Below are 21,464 nucleotides of genomic sequence, written 5' to 3'. Positions count from 1 at the left end.
CTCAGCCTCGGGAGCACAACTGAGTAGAGCAGGGGTTCGATTTGCACCTCAGCCATTCTCGAAGTGGCTTTCCATGGTTTCCCACTTCTCCTCCAGACAAATGCCGGATGGTACCAAACTAAGGCCACGGCCGCTTCCTTCCCTCCTCCTTGTCTATCCCTTCCAATCTTCCCACCCCGCACAAGGCACCTGTTCAGCATAGGAGGCGAGGTCGCCCGGGGCGAGGTACTGGTCATCCTCCCCAGTTGTATACCCCGACCCAATGTCTCACGCTCCAGGGCACTGCTCTTGAGGTGGTAGAGGTGGGATCGCTCGCTGAGTCCGAGGGAAAAAACAACCCTGCAGTGTAAACAGATTTTTAAAAAAGAAAGAAAGAAAGAAAGAAAGAAAGAAAGAAAGAAAGAAGAAATGTTTCGTTCTGTATGATATATTTTCAGGTAGTTTTAGGGAATTCTGACTCAGTTTTATTCAAATTCACAAGATTTCATAATATATATAATAATATTTTATTTTTTAACTTTCTTTTCATCAAGAAAAATACAGAGTCTATTTACAAAATATAGTTTGTATTGGCACTTGCATACATTCATCATTTTATAAAGTATAAAGTAACATTCAGAATGCAGAGTTTTAAAATATGTCTGATTTATGTAGGTACATTGTACATTGCTAACTTTATTGGGATGTTTCCATGTTAAACAAGTAGACCTAGCAATGGAGGAAAATATAATTTTGTTGTTCGAAACAAACTGCAATTTTCTTAGATAGTACTTTGCCTAGTGAAAGTCTATTCTTAAATATCATTCAGCATGAAAACTGAACTAAAGAATTTAAAAAGTTTTCCACATATTTTTGAAAAGCATATCTTTGATGTATAGTACTTATATATCCTTTTGTATTACCATAGTCTTTTATTTACATCTTAGAGCCTGTTGTAGCAACATCATGTATAAACAACAACCTTTTTACATTTCTTTACCAATATTGAAAACATGGTCTACTGTTCAAAATATGTCCTTTTATAGAAACACATTTCCAATGAGTATGCCACAGAAGCATATACATTGAACCTTTTCAATATTTTCCCACGTAATTTTCTGTTCTGGTACTGAGGTCTTCACCTTTAGGTACCAAAATTTCTATGGTGGGATATTTTGCATCAGTGTTATTTAAATAAAATATCATATCTGTAGTGAAACCTCGAGAATGAGATATACAATTTTAAACAACTGGAACAATGTCTATGAATGTATTATAGCCTTTTTTTTCATATACCAAACAAGATACTTATTACTTTTAAGGAAACAGGAAAACATCCTTCATATTGATATTCCAGACAACACTATGTTATCTGGAAAGGGCTATTTCTTCTTCTATCTCCTCCTTTCATTATTTATCACATTTTGAAACAAAATAACACCTCTCTAACTGTTCTTCACTCACTCATTGAAAGTCTTTTAAACGGGAGGAACACAGGCTGAAACAACGGAAATGCTATTCATGCTTCCATACTCAGAACACAAGGGAATAATTCTGAGCATGCGGAATTGTGCCAGCAGTGCACTAGTATTGGGATTCCACCAACATTCTTCGAAATTAAAATTGCGTTAATTTAGTTTGATTTCAACACATCCTATGTGAAATCCTGTGTTCAAGTTCAGTCCTTGGATTCATTACGCTCCCTCTTCTTTAGCTGCTGATTTGCCGGGCAGAAGAGTTCCAGGTCTTCGGACACCAGGTCTCCTTCTGGTCAAAAGTGACGATAAGCCTTTGGATTCATGAGGTTGCTCGTGGGCCGCAGTGGTTGTAGGGCCAGGAGTCACTTCTGTAGAAGGCTCCTTTACTTCTTCGCTGTGCTGCTTCTCAGATGAATCACCAGATTCTTCTGAAAATGTACAATATGCCATTTTTTACATTTTTAAAAGACAAGTAATCAATCATACAGTATTAATATTCATTTATTTTACTACAGTATTTGCTTGTACAGTAGAATTCGAAAATCCAAACTAATTTCGGTTGTGTTCTGTTAGGATTTTGAAATGTTTGGATTATAAAAAACATGCAAGCTGTCTCAAACCTTTTGGGTCAAACTGAAACAGGTGATAGTGAGTCCACAACCGATTATATTGAGATAGGGAAACAATGGTCGGACATGTATATTTATGGTGTTAATTTAATTAAAATGGACACAATAGATACTTTATCCTTTAAATAAATGTTCATACTTTACATAATTACCGGTACCAAATTCCCGTGACACATTTCTGCTTTATACGAGTTTTAGCTTATTATATAATGCGTTTTTCCGTCTAAGGAACACGCTATTCGTGCTACGTGTCCGTAACATTTCATGCTCCTCTTCCGTGCAAATGAGGAGAATCGCTCGTTCATAAAATATAGTTCTTCTGAACTTTTACGCATCCAGATACCACCTTGAATCTTGGGTCCAAATATCTTCCTGAGTATCTGCCGTTCTATTTTCTCTACGTCCTTGATGTTGATGGTTAAGGATGATGTCTCAGTTGCGTAGAGTGCTTCAGGGAGAACCACTGTGTGGTAGTGTCGGAGTTTGGCTTTAGTGGAAAACGATTTCTTATTGTAGATATTCCAAGTGATTGTGTAGGCTTTGCGTACTTTTTCTGCATGTGTTATATTAGCTATCTTTTCACTTCCAGTGTTCCCGATAATTTCACCTAAGTACATGAAGTGCTTAACTCGTGTGATGTTGCCGTATTTGGTTGCAATTCATGTCAGGCTTTGTGTTTTGGAGTCCATGTACTGTGTTTTCTCCTAAGATATTTGGTGGCCGGTTTTGATGGCGATTTCATGAAGTTTATCGATGGCATTTCTGGCTTCCTCAGGAGTCCGGGTAATTATGTCTAGGTAGTCAGCAAAGGCAAGGCACTTTATGTTGATTATCTTCTCTCCATACTTATTCCAGGTACTTTACTCTCCCAGGTTTTGATGAACTTATGTGAATTGATTTTCTGTCTGTCTGAATGTGGTCCGTGTAGTTGCCAGTGGGTCAATGTTAATTTCTGCATGGTCACTTTGAGTGTCTACCAACCAGCATAATTTGGTTTGTCGGCTTCCGTTAATGATGAAAAAGATTTTTTTGGTCAGTCGAGAGTCGTCCATTCGTGCTACGTATCCGAAAAAATTTCATGCGCCTCTTCTGTGCAACGGAGGAGAATCACTCAGTCATAGAATACAGTTCTTCTGAGCTTTTACGCATTCTGATACCGTTTTGAATCTTGGGTCCAAATATCTTCCAGAGTATCTGCCGTTCAAGTACCAGATTAAACAAGAGTGGGGACAACCCATCACCCTGTCTTACTGCTGTTCTGATTTGAAAAGGTTCGGGAAGTTCACCCATTAATTTTACTTTAGAGGTTGTGTCTGTCAAAGTCTGTTCAATTAACGCAGTTGTTTTGTTATCCACACCGCGTTCATGCAGTATATTGATCAGGGTGATGAGGTCAATAGAGTCGTATGCTTTTTTAAAGTCTTCCAAAGTGACGACTGTGCGGTTCGACTGGCGGTGTTGCAAAATCATCTTGAGATTCCAGATCTGTTCTGCGCATGATCGGTGTGGTCGGAAGCCTGCCCTGGTATTGCCTGATTAAATGTTCTGTCTGTTGCTCCAACCTGATGAAGAGAGCACTTTGTAGGCGATTGACAGAAGTGAAATACCTCGATAATTTTTTGGATCACTCTTGTCACCCTTTGTGTGTAGTGGGTGAATCAAAGCGATTTTCCAATCTGATGGTATGATGCCGGTTTCCAGTATATTTGAAATGATGGTTTTTAGTTTATCAACCATGAGTTCCCGTCCAATCTTGATCATTTCGGCGATTACTCCATCTTCTTCTGGTGCTATGTTGCTTTTGAGCTGTAATATGATGTTTTGTATCTATTCGTGAATAGGCTTAGCTTATTATTAGAACTACTAATCTTTAAATCCTCTATTAGATTCAACCATTTTAGGATTCCAGTTATCTACCAGTTATCATTGACTGTTGGACAGCTGCTTCCTTTGCATTTTCTTCGATTCTTATTATTGTAGACTAATTTTTGCAGTTTGTAGATAATACATCTTCCTTGGCATTTGATCCTGAAAAGCTGCAGAATCTCAATGCCCTTGTTGAAGTATGACGTGACTGAGATTGTGTTGTATCTATTTTTCTCATATTTTCTAGACTTAGCTCGTAGATTAACACTAGATGTTACAATGAGTAGAGTGTGAAAGACTTCGTTCATAGATTGGATAGTGTGTGCCAAGTGGACCCTGCACCAATGCGGCACTAACCGCTAGGGAATAAGAATAAGAATAAGAATAAGAATAAGAATAAGAATAAGAATAAGAATAAGAAGATATTATGTGCTCTTGGTAGAAGATGAAGCTCTCAAGCCTTACAAAATAAATCGCTTCACTTTGTTTCCTGTTCAGTATAATGCTCGGAATTCCTGAATTTTCTTTTTTAAAAATTGTTTAGAAGGTTCAGCTTAATTTTGAAATCTGAAGAAGTCAGATGAAACACATTCTAATGTGACAAATATTTGAATATTGTATATTTGGATAAATCAGAGTTCATTCAGAATTTTTTATTTTGTTTCACAGTAAGTTGAGCTTACAATGACATCTAGCGACCAGCTAAGAAAGAAGAAAATAATGTATTAAACCGTTGCCACGGGCGACTTGATGCGTCGCTCTAGCTAGCGGAGCGCAGCAAGGGATCCAGTCGGCCGTGCCGTTGCCTACGTGATTAGTATCTCGTAGGCAACGATTAAACATTGAATGGGAGAGAAGGAGACCAGCACGTTGATTCGAAGTAAGTTCTCTTACTAAAGAAATGCTGATATATTTGAAATACCATTTAGCAGCGGAAAACGTGTTTGGAGTAAGTTATTTCTTGACAAGGAGTTACCTTCAGCTTCAGCGTGCTCTGGCGCTTCGGCTTCCTTGGGTTCTGCGGGGGCTGGCGCACCAGGACGCCGCCTGGATATGAGTGGCGATACTAGATGTCGTCTGTTGGTACTGGCTGCTGCAGCAGCGGCGTTCGCTGTCGGTTTGGCGGCGGGCTGGATGTGGAGACGAGGGCGGTTACGAATACGGTTCAATCCAGAACCTGGGGCTGGAGTACTGGAAACGGAAGGATCCTGAGCCTGTAATTAATACACGATGTTATATTAAAATCATGAAACAACTCATGCTTATGGACAGAGGCAAAGAGGGCATATTCAAATATATAAATACAGTAAATATGATTAACTTGATTAAAGCTACTTGTATATTACTAAAACAAAGCCGCCGGGCTGAGTGGCTCAGACGGTTAAGGCGCTGGCCTTCTAACCCCAACTCGGCAGGTTCGATCCTGGCTCAGTCCGGTGGTATTTGAAGGTCCTCAAATACGACAGCCCCGTGTCGGTAGATTTACTGGCACGTAAAAGAACTCCTGCGGGACTAAATTCCGGCACCTCGGCGTCTCCGAAGACCGTAAAAGTAGTTAGTGGGACGTAAAGAAAATAGCATTATTATTAAAACAAAGCCGAGCTTTCCAATTTACTTTGGCCATCATCAGGGCATATGAAGATCTGCTTCTGACAGGGATCATAGAAATTGTTTAAGGAACGTGGAAGTCACGACCATACTATCCACCGCCTCCCCGCTAAATGAACTCAGTTATCATTGCGCTGGGCTGTGGTGGTTGGGAGAGAAGTTACTGATTCACCACCCTCTGTCGACAGTCCCTGGAGTACGTCGCGCTGTGCCACGGTGGTGTTGTGCATGTATTTATGGAGTACAGGTCTCCATGTATTTGATAACTTGAAGCCGTCTTATTATTATTATTATTATTATTATTATTATTATTATTATTATTATTATTATTATTATTATTATTATTATTATTATTATTATTTGCTATTTGTTTTACGTCGCACCGACACAGATAGGTCTTATGGCGGCGATGGGATAGGAAAGACCTAGGAATTGGAAGGAAGTGGCCGTGGCCTTAATTAAGGTACAGCCCCAGCATTTGCCTGGTGTGAAAATGAGAAACCACGGAAAGCTATCTTCAGGGCTGCCGACAGTGGGGTTCGGACCAACTATCTCCCGGATGCAAGCTCACAGTTGCGCGCCCCTAACCGCACGGCCAACTCGCCCGGTTAGAGAGAACGGTATTAATGACAATGAATGTGTACCTCTTGGTCGGGCTGTGTGACTTCAGCACTGCTGACCGCAGGGACAGATGGCTCCTCTTTGCTGTCGGCTTCTTCCTCAGCGGCAGGAGCGGCTGTCGTGGTAGTGGTAGGGCCCAGACGTCCTCTGCTTGCAATATTGATCTTCGGACCAGGGCGAAGTGGGCGAGGACCGCCTCCGATAGCTGGACGTCCTCCTCTGGAAACACACAGATTTAAGATGAAAAGAGGAAAACTGTGGCCTTTTGAGTAAATACTCAACCTATGGACCATGTTCTAACCTCAATGGGCGAGTGGTAGCTGGTGCAGATGTTGTTTCAGAGGACGAATCTCCGCTCTCTTCAGACCCACCACTGGGCTTGGTTTCTTCGCTTGGTGGAGCTGCTGTCGAGGTAGCTGCGGCAGTGGTTGCAGCACCTGGACGGTTTGCACCTCCTCGACGACGCAAGGCAAACCTGACCGACAGAGAATAATGTTAACATTAGAGTAGAAGAAGCCATGTGTTAAAGAGGAAGGACATTGTTATATTTAAGTTGTTTTACGTCACACCGACACAGATAGGTTTTATGGCGACGATGGGATAGGAAAGGGCTAGGACGGGGAAGGAAGCGGCCGTGGCCTTAATTAAGATACAGCCCCAGCATTTGCCTGATGTGAAAATGGGAAACCAGGGTTGCTGACAGTGGAGTTCGAACCCACTATCTCCCGAATGCAAGCTGCGCGACCCTAAATGCACGTCCAATTAGAGGAAGAACAATGTGTTACACATTTTTAAAACATAATCCAGAAACTATATTTTTACACCAACTTTACTTGTTACAAACGTAAACAACAACACCAACAACAATAATAATCTACGTCCTCATTAGCAAATCATTCGCATTTTCTATATTGATTATTCTGCTATATTCTAACACAGTTTCAGAGGTGGAGGATGTTTATGTTTGGTACTGATGATCTTTCTTTGCTAGCGGTTTCACGTCGCTTTAACATATCGAAGGTTATCGGTGACCCAAGGAGAGGAAAGGGCTAGGACTGGGAAGGAAGCAGCCGTGGCCCTAATTAAGGTACAGCCCCAGCATTTTCAAGGTTTAAAATGGGAAACCATGGAAAACCATCTGGTTCAAACCCACCAGCTCAAAGCTACGTGAGCATTGATGACTATTTTTTTAACTATTTGCTTTACGTCGCACCGCCACAGATAGGTCTTATGGCAACGATGGAATAGGAAAGGTCTAGGAATGGGAAGGAAGCGGTCGTGGCCTTAGTTAAGGTACAGCCGCAGTATTTGCCTTGTGTGAAAATGGGAGACCAAGGAAAGCATCTTCAGGGCTGCCGACAGTGGGGTTCGAACCCACTATCTCCCAGATGCAAGCTCAAAGCTACGCGACCTTAACCGCACAGCCAACTCGCCAGGTTTTTTCTTTCTTTCTTAATACGTTTATCCTCCAGGGCTGGTTTTTCCCTCGGACTCAGGGAGGAATCTCACCTCTACCGCCTCAAGCTCAGTGTCCTGGAGCGTGAGACTTTGGGTTGGGGGTACAACTCAGGAGGAGGATCATTACCTCGCCCAGGCGGCCTCACCTGCTATACTGAACAGGGGACTTGTGGGGGGATGGGAACATTGGATGGAATAGACAATGAAGAGGGAACGAAGTGGCCGTGGCCTTAAGTCAGGTACCATCCTGGCATTTACCTGGAGGGGAAGTGGGAAACCACGGAAAACCACTTCCAGGATGGCTGAGGTGGGAATAGAACCCACCTCTACTCATTTGACCTCCCGAGGCTGAGTGAACCCCTTTCCAGCCCTCGTACCACTTTTCAAATTTCATGACCGAGCCGGGAATCGAACCCAGGCCTCCGCGGTGTTAACTAATCACACTAACCACTACACCACAGAGGCGGACATTATTTTTATTTATCCACAGAAATGGCAATCAAAATGATTGACCATAAGTGTCCTGAAAGAAAAATAGTATTTTCTTACTCAAAACGTTGTATTTTACAACAGTTTTTTATGGCGAAAGTCATTCTTTTTTCAGTGTCATTTCAGTTATAACTTTTCCCCCAATATGTCTATATAACATAACACTTAGAATATAAAATCTCTCTTTCTCTCTTCTTGTTCCCACAATTTTGAGCATCGTGATCTCCGAGGTGGCTATTGTTCTGTTGTCTTCATCTCTTGCGTTCCTTGGCGAGACATGCTGCACCAAAGAGGTTCAACACAGTTATATTCTTGATAATGTTCAACCATCGAGTGAGTACTCGTTCACGATCTCTCATGCCAGGAACCATTTACAAGAACGATCAGTTTTTCCTTTGCTGTCATTCCCACGTGGCATAGTGTGTCCAAAGAATTGTGAAGCTCTTTGCTTACGTATTTATGTTAATCTGATTCTGGGGCTGACCTGGTTTATAATGGAATCATTGGTTTTAAATTCTGTCCCACCGAGCGTGTAAGTCGTGCGGTCAGAAGCGCGCGGCTGTGAGCTTGCATCTGAGAGATAGTGGGTTCGAATCCTACTGTCGGCAGCCCTGAAGATGGTTTTCCGTGGTTTCCCCATTTTCACACAAGGCAAATACTGGGGCTGTACCTTAATTAAGGCCAATTCCTACCCCATCGTCGCCATATGACCTATCTGTGTCGGTGCGACGTAAAGCCATTAGCAAAAAAAGTGCTGTCCAAGGTTTCATTTTTAGCCAGCCCCACATTTCAATAGAATCGATTTTTTATTCAGACGAATAGTTCACGTTTTCGCTCCATAGAGGAAAGCTGAAAATACCAGACTCTCGTTTCCAGCGGTAACAAGACAGAGCGATCCTTCCAAAAATGGTTCGAATTAATCACCAAATTTTTGGCCATAGCTCTTCTTCTCTTAATCTTAGGAGTACAGCTACCTGAAGTAGAAATGACTGAACCGAGGTATATTATTTCTGATACATTCTCCAATGCCTTGAAGACTAAAAAAAAAAAAAAGAAAAAAAATTGCTTTACGTCGCACCGACACAGATAGGTCTTATGGCGACGATGGGACAGGGAAGGAATAGGAGTGAGAAGGAAGCGGCCGTGGCCTTAGTTAAGGTACAACCCCAGCATTTGCCTGGTGTGAAAATGGGAAGCCATGGAAAACCATCTTCAGGGCTGCCGACAGTGGGGCTCGAACCCACTATCTCCCGAATACTGGATACTGGCCGAACTTAAGCGACTGCAGCTATCGAGCTCGATCAATAGTAGAACGCGAGATTACTTAAGAATATTGCTAATATCAGAACTTTCTACTAATCAAACATTTATACTGGAAATCACTGGGAAGGAACGTGAAAAACGTGTACCCCTGCCTCACTCCTTTATGGGCAGCTGATTCTTTTTCATTTCCCTCAATTCTTGTTACTGTAGACTAAATTGTTTGCAGTTTGTAGATAACCCGTCTTTCTTGGTGTTTGATCCCGAATACCTTCAGAATCTCAAATAACTCGGTCTAATCAATGTTTTCAAATGTCTTTTCTTGATCTATAAATGCCAGATTTAATAACTAACTATAAAGTAAGGCTTATTATTCATGAAGTCTTACCTGTCAGCGGATGGGAGGGACGGCCTAGCGGCGGTAGATGCTGTTCCCGAAGTGGCTCCAGATGCTGCATCTTCCGGTGCTGCGGTGGTGGTCGAGACGCGGTTACCACGAGTGCCACCAAACCTGTTGCGTGAGAAACCATTGGACTTGGGTGCTGACACTTCCTTCACTTCTTCCTTCACTGTCTCCTTCTCAGCGCTGCTATCATCTTGACTTGTCGCCTTCTTGTGACCAGTTCGGCGTGTACCGTAGGTACCACCTCCAGATCCACCGCTCCTAGAAAAACAAAATGAAGTACAAATGAAGTACAGACAGAAACACTGTATTAACTAACTAGCGAATGTACCCGTGCTTCGCTACGGTATTCTACATTGTATTCGAATAACCAAGTAAATAGTGTACATGCAGTAAATAAGATTGTTTTAAAATTGCATTTCTCTTAGCGTTATCCGAGAAAGAGCATAGGGAGGTCCCCGTACGTTGTTTCCAATGTAAAGTGTTTGTTACGGATTTATGATATAACGGCAGGCTCACTTGCGTACTGCCATTCACAATCGAGTTTTAAACAAAACTGCATGCTCACTTGCCTTCTGCAAGTCAAATCGAGAAGGGAAATATTCATTACAATTGTAGGCCTTCCTTACTAATGACAGTTACACAGGAGTTGGAGAAGGAACCCTTTCCTACTGCCAGTCAAAGTCGGTGTGGGGAGTACTGATTACAATAGCAGACCCACCCTTTCTCGATCGTTAAAAATCGACATCAGTGAATATATATATAGATAGACATACGAAAGTATATGCGTGTTTACAATATTGAAGACTTTCATATACAGATTAACTGCTACTAAACGTACGTCATATCGACAAAGGATTATACCATAAGACACGCCGGATTTAGTGGCCTAAATGGCTGGTCCTATGATATGTCGTCTATTCTTGGGTCAGATTGAGTTAGAAGCGTGGACCAGGGTAAAGTTTTTGTAAGATTATCTCACATTACATTACTTTTCGGATAATTATGTGACAGCTACGTACATAGCATTTGGCTCATATATGGCTACTGGGTGGGCCAATTTTCGTGAAGAGTTTGATGATTCTGTATTTCATATAAGTAAATGAAAGTATGAATTATGCATGTGAAAATTCCAAATTGATTTAACATCGATTAATAGAGAAAAATCAAACGTAAAAGAGATACAGATACGGCAAAAAGTCATAAGACCAAGGATGTAGATCATTCCAAATTGAACGGAGATTGTGCAATCCGTTATGTGATAGGAATTTCCGAAGGTGTGCACCATCATTAAAACTGCCTGCATATTTCGATATTCTTCGGAGATAAAAAGTGAAAAAATTAATGATTTTGGTAGTTTTCCGTTCATTACAGGCTAAAACGTATAATTTTGTCAAATTTCAATCATCTTCTTTTTCTTCTGGCAGATTATGCCGCAATCTGGATTTTGGGCGAGGCGGGTCAAAATTAGGACTTTCAGGAAACTAAACCAAAAAATTATGCAGATGGTCATTATTACCCCTTAAACGGAAAGCTGTACGAAAATTTCGCCAAAATAGTCAGTGTAGAGGCACACAGTCGTTACGATTTGATTTATATAGATAAGGAATCTGCTCCATGTAAAACACCTTTTGGACTATGTCCACTGGACTTAACCTGCAAAACTGACCATTCATGATATCTCCCTTATTAGTCCTCCTGACGAAAAAATGCACATAAAAAAAAGGTTTAGAGGTGGAATTCCATCACGTTTGGTCGATTTCCAGTCAGGTTGGTCTTGTTCTGTATATATTGTGGAAGAGTAAAATCACCATTTCGGTTCCCTATAAACCGCCAGTCCATTCCGGAACATGAAATGTTATTTACGTTTAAAACCTACCTTTGGACAGGTGGATGCTAAATATAAATTTTGGTTCGAATGTCTTCAGTAGTTTCCAAGTTGTAAGGAATACGCTTTACACGCACCCGCTCGTGAGTTAAGTCCGATTGGACTTGTACAGAAAAACGGTCCGTTAAGGATATCTCCCTTATTAATCCTCGTATCGAAATAATGCACATGAGAAAAAAGGTTTAGAAATTAATTTCTACCAAGGTAGGTAGATTTCCATTAAGTTTGGTTGTGTATATTTTGTGGAAGTGCAAAATCACTGTTTCGGTTTCGTATAAACCCCCAGTCAGTTCAGGGATTTAGAAACAATATTTGCCCTAAAACCTATCAAGGACAGGTGTATTCTAAATACGAATCTTGGTGGAAATGCATCCAGTAGTTTCTAGCACTCACGTACATACGGCGTAATTAAGGAAGAAAATAATACAGTTAAGAAAGTTGAAAATTAATAGTAAATGGATTATAACTGAGGACAGCTGGATAGCGACAAATATGTAAATGCCAAGTGAATGTATTGGAAAATCAAATGCCCCTCAATAAATTATGCTAGTGTGAGTTATGGATATAATAAAGCGGTAACAGATGAGAAATTTAGGTCCAGTGATTCTTAGGTAAACAAATAATAGATTACTAATGGTGTTATTACTTAATCTATTCGGGGGCGGTTATAACCTCCAACGATATTCCGCCAATATCCCGCAGATGGGCCGATTGACGCCTCTCTTGCCATCTACCCAAGGAACAACCACTAATTTAAAAGCACGATAGGAAAATGGCAATACGTTACTTCCCTACTGGCATGCAGTCAGAGACGTTGCCATGGTAACCTGTAGGTTCGTTGTCGGTCTGTCGGTCACTAAATGCAGAGCATGATACCAGCAGAAAATTGTACATTTCTCCGTCATGTGAAGAGTAAGGTAAATTATGAACATAACGAAAGTTGTTTATAATGAAGAGACGTTTCACGTACGGTAAACGAAGTTTACATAAAATCAATAGTATAAGAGAAAATGGAGGAAAACCATTCTGGTTTTCCTATAAACACCCGGTCTATTCAAAAATTTTAAAATTATATACATACCGAATCCTTCCTCGGGATGAGTATACTCTAAATATGAAGTTTGGTTGATATCTATCCAGCCGTTTCGACGTGATGGTGGAAAAACTTTCTGGTTTTCCTATAAACCCCCCGTCTATTCAAATATTTTAAAACGATATGCATATCAAAACCTTCCCCGGGATGAGTATACTCTAAATATGAAGTTTGGTTGAGATCTATCCAGCCGTTTCGACGTGATGCTGGAAAAAACATTCAGGTTTTCCTATAAACCCCCCGTCTATTAAAATATTTTAAAATGATATGCATATCGAAACCTTCCCAGGGATGTGTATACTCCAAATATGAAGTTTAGTTGAGATCTATCCAACCGTTTCGACGTGATGGTGGAAAAACCATTCTGGTTTTCCTATAAACCCCCCGTGTATTGAAAGATTTTAAAATGGTATGCATATCGGAACCTTCCCCTGGATGAGTATACCCTAAATATGAAGTTTGGTTGAGATCTATCCAGCCGTTTCCACGTGATGGTGGAACAGACAAACAAACAAACAGACAAACAGACAAACAGACAAACAGACAAACAAACAGACACGAAACGTAAAAACCACCGATTCGGTCTTGAGTTGACCTAAAACGGATAAATATCTGAAAAATTGGCAAAACAAAAGAAATTACAGACAGCGGACCCCCTACAATTTTATTTATATAGATTAATTTACAAACCTCATGCAATACAGGAGGCCGGCCCCACAGTGTAGAGGTGGTTTGCCTGCACCCAGGTTCAATTCCTGGCTAGGTTAGGGACTTTTCCCTGGATCTGAGGGCTGGTTCGAGGTTCACTCAGCCTACGCGATTGTAATTTAGGAGCCATCTGACGGTGAGATAGCGGCCCCGGTCTAGAAAACTAAGAATAACGACCGAGAAAACTCGTTGTGCTGACCACTCGATACCTCATAATCTGAAGGCCTTCGGGGCTGTTGCGCCATGGGGTTTCCTTTCCAGAAAAAAGTGAAGAAATGTATAACCAGTGATCGGATTTCTATCCCTTTAAAAATACCAAATTATGGTGCAAATAAAATGAAACTTTTTCGAAAAATGTGCTTAGAAGATAGTTTTTTAGATTCATAATTATTTGGGCGAATAAAAACCTCTTGTTAATGTACATCAGACTGAACGCCCGTTAAGAATAGAATAAACTGAATTGAATTGAATTCACGAATTATTGTAGAAAAGACGAAAGGATTCTGACAATGGTGTCAAATTGCACTTTGGGGAAATCAAATGATAAACAAGTATGTATTTCAATAAATCAAACTCATATCGATAGCGATTAGTTTATTTGCATAAAATGAATCGTTTTCGAGAGACAACTGTATCGAATTTGGAGTCGACAAGTGTAGTCATGGCCATAGATCAACGCTTCCCATCACAGCCTGCAAGATCACATCGATCATCTTTACTCTAACGCCCCTTTTTGATAATATGTCTCGCAGTTTTGGTTAACTGGTTCGATAGAAGGCAGTTCGTGTTTAGGAAAGGCCATTCCACTGAAGCTAAACTTATAGGATTCCAGCAAGATATAGCAGATATCTTGGATTTAGGAGGTCAAATGGACTGTATCGCGATTGACCCGTCTAAGGCATTTGATAGGGTAGATCATAGGAGACTACTGACAAATATGAGTGCAATTGGACTAGACAAAATAGTGACTGAATGGGTTGCTATATTTCTAGAAAATAGATCTCAGAGAATTAGAGTACGGGAAGCTTTATCTGACCCTGTAATAATTTAGAGGGGAAATGCTTAAGGCAGTATTGTCGGACCTTCATGTATTCTTATATATATATATATATATATATATCAATGATATGTGTAAAGAAGTGAAATCAGAGATAAAGCACTTTGCGTTTGATGTTATTCTGTACAGAGTAATAAATAAGTTACAAGACTCTGAGCAATTACAAAACGACCTCGATAATGTTGTGAGATGGAAAGCAGGCAATGGTATGTTGATTAACGGGGTTAAAAGTCAGGTTGTGAGTTTCACAAATAGGAAAGTTCTCTCAGTTTTAATTACTGCGTTGATGGGGTGAAAGTTCCTTATGGGAATCATTGTAAGTACCTAGGTGTTAATATAAGGCAAGATCTCCATTGGGGTAATCACATAAACAGTATTGTAAATAAAGGGTGCAGATCTCTGCACATGGTTATGAGGGTGTTTAGGGGTTGTAGTAAGGATGTAAAGGAGAGGGCATATAAATCTCTGGTAAGACCCCAACTAGAGTATGGTACCAGTGTATGGGACCCTCACAAGGATTAGTTGATTTGAGAACTGGAAAAATCCAAAGAAAAACAGCTCGATTTGTTCTCGGTGACTTCCGACAAAAGAGTAGCGTTACAAAAATGTTGCAAAGTTTGGGCTGGGAAGACTTGGGAGAAAGGAGACGAGCTGCTCGACTAAGTGGTACGTTCCTAGCTATCAGTGGAGAGATGGCGTGGAACGACATTATTTGACGAATAAGTTTGAGTGGTGTCTTTAAAAGTAGGAAAGATTACAATATGAAGATAAACTTGGATTTCAAGAGGACAAATTGGGGCAAAAATTCTTATAGGGAGGGGAGTTAGGGATTGGAATAACTTACCAAGGAAGATGTTCGGTAAATTTCCAATTTCTTTGAAATGGTTTAAGAAAAGGCTAGGAAAACAACAGATAGGGAATCTACCACCTGGGAAACTGCCATAAATGCAGATCAGTAGTGATTGACTTATTGATTGATTGATTGATTGATTGATCCATCAATACTTCACATCACAGCCTGCACGGTTGCTAGGTAACATCGCGTTACACATTTTGTATCGCTAATTTCAGGAGGCAAATTTTCAGATGACTTCCAGTCCATAAGACCTATGTTCATCAAAACGAGAAAAATACTTATTCTCTGCACAATTAATGCCCTCAAAGTTATTTTAACACAGCTACTGATCTGGCAGCAGTGGGGTTAGAACCAATTAACAGGGAATGTTTGAGAGGAGCGTAGGCGAGGCCAACAACAGCAAACTGGCCATTTTCTTAACGTTCTTCTGTCCTTTCTATTTTGAAAACGTATTGCTGGCCTATGTGCTCCATTGTGGATCTGAACCATCGACCATCGCTCAAGGAAACGAGAAAACTGGAAGAGCCTTCGAGCTTGGTAAGTGCAATAATCTAATGCAGAAACCTTCCATCACCTCACTACTCCTATGTTTATGATTTAAACTACAATCTGTAATAATATATAATTTATTGACGAGGGGTCTGTGTGTGAAAGCCGACGTGTAGTCAGTCACGAGAGAGAGAGAGAGAGAGAGAGAGAGAGAGAGAGAGAGAGAGAGAGAGAGAAAAAACCCTATCCTTAGCCACCTCGCTACAACTTTTGCCCAAGAAACCATTCCACTCTTGTAAACGTTTCATTTACGAGAGAGAAACGAAGAGCTTCTAGGTTATCAAAGTGAGTTCATCCTACTCTTTGCCACTCCTTTACAACCGGGACCTTTGCCCATCGGCGGGGTGATGGTAGTGGTAAGTTTTCATTTTGTACCCATTTCATTTTGCCTCCTAGATGGTATACCATCTCTTAGGCCAGAGAGATTTGTGGCAGCGGTGTGATTTTCGGAGAAGTTAAGGTGAGTGCGGTCGTGGCCTAAAAAATTGGCACGGCACCCGCCTTACTTCTGGAGAACGGGAAACCAAGGAAATTCATTCTCAAGGCAGTCGATGGTGGGCACCAGTCCCTCTCCGTCTCCCGAATAATGCAGAGCTGTCGAACCGCGGCAGAGTCGTGGCCTCCGGTATCCGCCGACGTTTGTTCATGACACCCATCCCACTCTTGTAATACAGTAGACTCTCGATTATCCGCGGTAATCGGAGGATCAAAAACCACGGATAATTGAAAACCGCGGATAAACCACAAATGAGCAGAAAATGATGTTTAAGAGGGCATTTGCTGCATTCAAATTCAATAAAGTTAAATCATTTGATTTAAAAGGACATTTATGTTATCACTATTTAATTCATGTAATGTTACAGTAGGATTACACTACTTGCGGTCGTCTAATGTAGGCTACGCACAGTACTCACAGTTTCTTTTCTCACAATCAGTTAATGTCATTGCGCTGTATATGAAACGTATTTTTGTATTGATTTCTGCTTTAGTTGTTTCTTTCTTACGTTTGTCACTACGAATATTCTGCAAAACCATCTTATCGACGAGGGGAGCGTCCTGTTGTTCCAGCTAGTTCATCAACCGTTCAGCCCACTCCATGGCTTCATTTGATTAAGATACAGCCCTAGTACTTGCCTGGTGTGAAAATGGGAAACCAGTAGAACCATTTTCAGGTCTGTTGATAGTGGGGCTCGAATCCACTATCTTTCGAATGCAAGCTGACAGCTATGTGATCCAAACCACGCGGCCATTTGCTCTGTCCCGCTGTTTACTGCGGATAATCCGCCCGCGGATAATCGAGAGTATACTGTAGCCTCATTTACAAGAGAGAAGCAGATTGTTGTAAGCTTACCTGTTTGCTCCGAAGCGGCCTCGTGTTCTGGCGCTGCTGGTCTCCGCCGGGGCCTCAGTGGTGGTACTAGCGGCTGCTGTACTGCTGCCGTTCGAGCGGAACCTCGTCCTTCCTGAGGAACCTCCGTTACCTCCATGTCGCTTGTTGCTGCCAAATCGTGCGCGACCTGCGGCAGTTGTTGGCGCCTCTGTCGTCGTAGTTGTCGTGGTTGTGGTAGTGGGTGCTGGTGTGGTTGTGGTAGTGGTTGTCGTCGTCGTGGTACTCACAGTTGTGGTTGAAGGTTCACCGGTTGTACTTGCGTCCTAAAATACATAAAAGAGAAATGTTCTCACCATCTACAGTATACATGATAGCCGTTTCAATGTAGAAAATGTTTTTTGGCAAAGCAGATGTCCCCATACTATGAAAATTAAGCAATTTCCTCAATTGTGGCGAAAGTTGCAGGGCTACAGGGCCCGGAAAGGTTTCAAATTGTGAGTCTTGGATAGCTCTATCAAATTAAAAAATAAAATCGAAAATAAGTTCCGGCCTACATGCAGTTTCGGGGAAAACAGCCTAAAATCGCTTGTTTCTTTACTCGTTCTCTTTTTGATTCAAATTCTAGCCAAATTAACTTATTTACATAATTTTTCTGTAATGTGTTCCTTGGTTCAATACCCTCAGGTGTTTTTGATTTTTTTAAGAATGTCCAACCCGATTGTAGTTTTAAGGGCTTAAATGAAACTCTGCTTTGATTCATATTAGCGCTCGTAGTGGTGCGCAAGTGAAACAATGCATTGACTCGCATTAGCGCTCGCAGCGGTGCGCAAGTGAAACAATGCATTGACTTACATTAGCGCTCGTAGTGGTGCTTAAGTGAAACAATGCATTGACTCACATTAGCGCTCGTAGTGGTGCTTAAGTGAAACGATGCATTAACTCACATTAGCGCTCGTAGTTGTGCTTAAGTGAAACAATGCATTGACTCACATTAGCGCTCGTAGTGGTGCTTAAGTGAAACAATGCATTGACTCACATTAGCGCTCGTAGTGGTGCTTAAGTGAAACGATGCATTGACTCACATTAGCGCTCGTAGTGGTGCTTAAGTGAAACGATGCATTGACTCACATTAGCGCTCGTAGTTGTGCTTAAGTGAAACAATGCATTGACTCACATTAGCGCTCGTAGTTGTGCTTAAGTGAAACGATGCATTAACTCACATTAGCGCTCGTAGTGGTGCTTAAGTGAAACAATGCATTGACTCACATTAGCGCTCGTAGTGGTGCTTAAATGAAACGATGCATTGACTCACATTAGCGCTCGCAGTGATAGGGAAAGGCAAATTCCTAGCCTAATCGACCGGATAACGATGATTAAGAAAATTATTGTAATTTTTAAGGATAAATAAGGAATATATTCTCATACTTGTATTATATTTTATTTACCTAAAATTCGTAGCTCATATCCCTAGGATGTTTTCAACATTGTGTTGCTTGTCTGAACGGCTAGAACCGTGGATTTTTCTATACGAAACGGGACAAACTGCAGGACAAATTTAATATTTTGGTGAAAACTACACTTTGTTTCCTAAGAAGTAAACTGCGGCTGTTCAAATATAGAATGAATAGAATACTCCTTTCTCTCCAATTCACGGATGGCCACTAACTTGGAAGAGAGTATTCATTTTTTTTTTACTCAGACCAAGGAATTCACTAAGTTGTCTGTAACATAAAATATATTCTATCAAACGAAATACTACACAGATACTGTAATTAACATATAACTTCCGTATATCCCGTAAATACTTCTTGGACCTTTCTTCAATAATAATAATAATAATAATAATAATAATAATAATAATAATAATAATAATAATAATAATAATAATAATAATAATAATAATAATAATAATAATAATAATAATAATCCATATATTGAAAGATTTTACCTAAAACAGCTCTGGCAAATCCGCCCGTCCGTTCTACTGGATTCGCTTCATTTTTGATTTATTCTCTCTGGAATTACCTGCCGATAAATCATGAGACATTGATAGTTCAGCCAACTTTGAGTAATCATAAAATCAAACCATTAAATGGTCACTCCATTAACTGCAGGTGAAGGCTTACCCTTACCCGCAATACACTCTGTATTTAGCAGGTTGCTAAGCGACTAACATTTTAATTTATTCTGATCCTTAGTAATGTCATTGTATGCAGCCGTGTTTGATTGTTACCTGTCAAACCAGAGAGTATACACTTCCCCTGATCACTTCCTGCTAGATACTCTTTGATTCTCTGACCTTCCGCAGCTTCCAAATATATTGAACAGGTGGTAGAGAGTCCCTAATAACTTACATGCTGCTAAGAGAAAAAAGTCTACGTACAAACAGACCCCATCCTGACATAGGGCTTAGACATTATCTAGCAACACATATCGAATGATAACCTAGATACACTGTGTCTTAAAAAAAAGTTCTCTGCCTGGCAAAAAACATTCCTTCGAGACTAACCTATGCACTTACAAGACAACCGTTCTATACAGAACTGCGATTAAAAATACCTCTGCCTTATACGATGCAATACCAAGCTTTACATCAAGAACTGCAGGATTAAAAAAGCGAATATATGGATAGATTTTTTACCTAGCAGACGGCATGATAATGTCAGAATGGATAAATTCTGACTACGAACTACGGCATGGCATAACGCGCTTCTTATTAAATGTTCATAAAATCATTGAAAAGGGCAGGCAGACGATTTAGCACGGAGCTAATAATAATAATAATAATAATAATAATAATAATAATAATAATAATAATAATAATAATAATAATAATCATAATAATAATAATATGACCATTTGTTACTTACTTCTGTTGTCAGTTCGTCATCGGAAGTTGGTTCTGTCGCAGTCTCGTCAATGAAATTGCTGGCGTTCTCTGCCTGTGTCTGCTGTAGGTAGGCATACAAATCCAGTGCACCTTTGTCCATCATTGCGATGGTAAGTCCGGAGTCCTCAGCAGTGGTAGGCAGGTCCGTGGTTTCGGTGACATCAGTGTCAGGGTACTCTGTGACTTCAGCAGGTACTGGGGGCTGTCCTCGGGAACGGCTAATGTACTGACGTTCAGCCTCCGTAGCTGTGACATAGTCTTCCACTGGAGTCTCATCAACGGCTGGCAGAGGAGTGGTGGATGGGCGTCGGCGGCGAGGTGCCTCGGATTCTGCCGCAGTGCTGGAAGGCACTTCAGCAGTAGTTGTGGTGGTCTGACCGCGGGAACGAATTCTGGGGCGATTATTTCCTTCTCTTTCAGGCGTTTCCTCGTTTGGAGTTACTCCAAGGAATCTCACAGGCCCTGAAGAAAACAAACCAGATAGTTTTTACACGTGACTACCGCAAGCGCAGAGCGCATTTAGAAGCCAATGACGATAGCTGGAGATAAAATCAAGTGTTACACAATGACCAAATATTGAAATAGAATAATCTCCTCTCCCAATCACAGGAGTGCATTCATTTACTGTATTCGTTAGGAATACATGAAATTAGTTGTTTATTATAAAACATGCTAAAGAAATTCCAACAAAACAAAATATTACAAAAATATTAGAAATGTAGTCCGCCTCTGTGGTGGAGTGGTTAGTGTGAATAGCTGCCAACCCCGAAGGTCAGAATTCGATTCCCGACTCTGCCACGAAATTTGAAAAGTGGTACGAGGACTGGAACGCGGTCCAGTCAGCTTTGCGAGGTCAGCTAAGTAGAGGGGTGTTTGATTCCCACCTCAGCCATCCTCGAAGTGGATTTCCGTGGTTTCCCACTTCTTCTCCAGGCAAATGTCGGGATGGTACCTAACTTAAGGCCACGGCCGTTTCATTCCTTCTTACTTTCCTATCCCTTCCAATCTTCCCATCATTCACAAGGCCCTTGTTCAGCACAACAGGTGAGACTGCCTGGGATAGGTACTGGTACTCCTCCCCAGTTGTATCCTTGAACAAATGTCTCACGCTCCAGGACACTACCCTGGACGGTAAACTGACTAAATAAAATAATTAAAAATACAATTTATTTATATAGAATAAATTCTTCTTGTGTTATATCTGACAATAAATAAAAGTAATCGTTTGGCCTCAGCTACCGTCTGGAGGCATTTTGACTTAATGCCATTTAGGATGCCTGCGTGTCAATTTCGACGCTCTTG

The 21,464-nt window shown here is 40.9% G+C and overlaps 1 protein-coding gene across 1 annotated transcript in view; it reads right to left on the bottom strand.

Moving 5' to 3' along the window:
* Positions 1 to 489: 489 nt before the first annotated feature.
* The window catches only part of LOC136875497 (uncharacterized), a 130,703-nt gene continuing 109,728 nt past the window's right edge, over positions 490 to 21,464 (bottom strand). The window contains exons 6-12 of the mRNA XM_067149045.2: positions 20,143 to 20,624; positions 17,294 to 17,595; positions 9,777 to 10,052; positions 6,483 to 6,656; positions 6,205 to 6,400; positions 4,929 to 5,166; positions 490 to 1,885 (exon numbers count right to left, since the gene is read on the bottom strand). Of these exons, the coding sequence (XP_067005146.2) occupies positions 1,674 to 1,885; positions 4,929 to 5,166; positions 6,205 to 6,400; positions 6,483 to 6,656; positions 9,777 to 10,052; positions 17,294 to 17,595; positions 20,143 to 20,624 (1,880 nt within the window). The 3' untranslated portion in view covers positions 490 to 1,673. The remainder of the gene's footprint in view (positions 1,886 to 4,928; positions 5,167 to 6,204; positions 6,401 to 6,482; positions 6,657 to 9,776; positions 10,053 to 17,293; positions 17,596 to 20,142; positions 20,625 to 21,464) is intronic.

The sequence above is a fragment of the Anabrus simplex genome, chromosome 6 (assembly GCF_040414725.1).
Source record: "Anabrus simplex isolate iqAnaSimp1 chromosome 6, ASM4041472v1, whole genome shotgun sequence".
Lineage (NCBI taxonomy): Eukaryota > Metazoa > Arthropoda > Insecta > Orthoptera > Tettigoniidae > Anabrus > Anabrus simplex.
The sequence above is the reverse complement of the archived record's forward strand: the minus strand, read 5'-3'. Positions and strand labels throughout refer to the sequence as shown.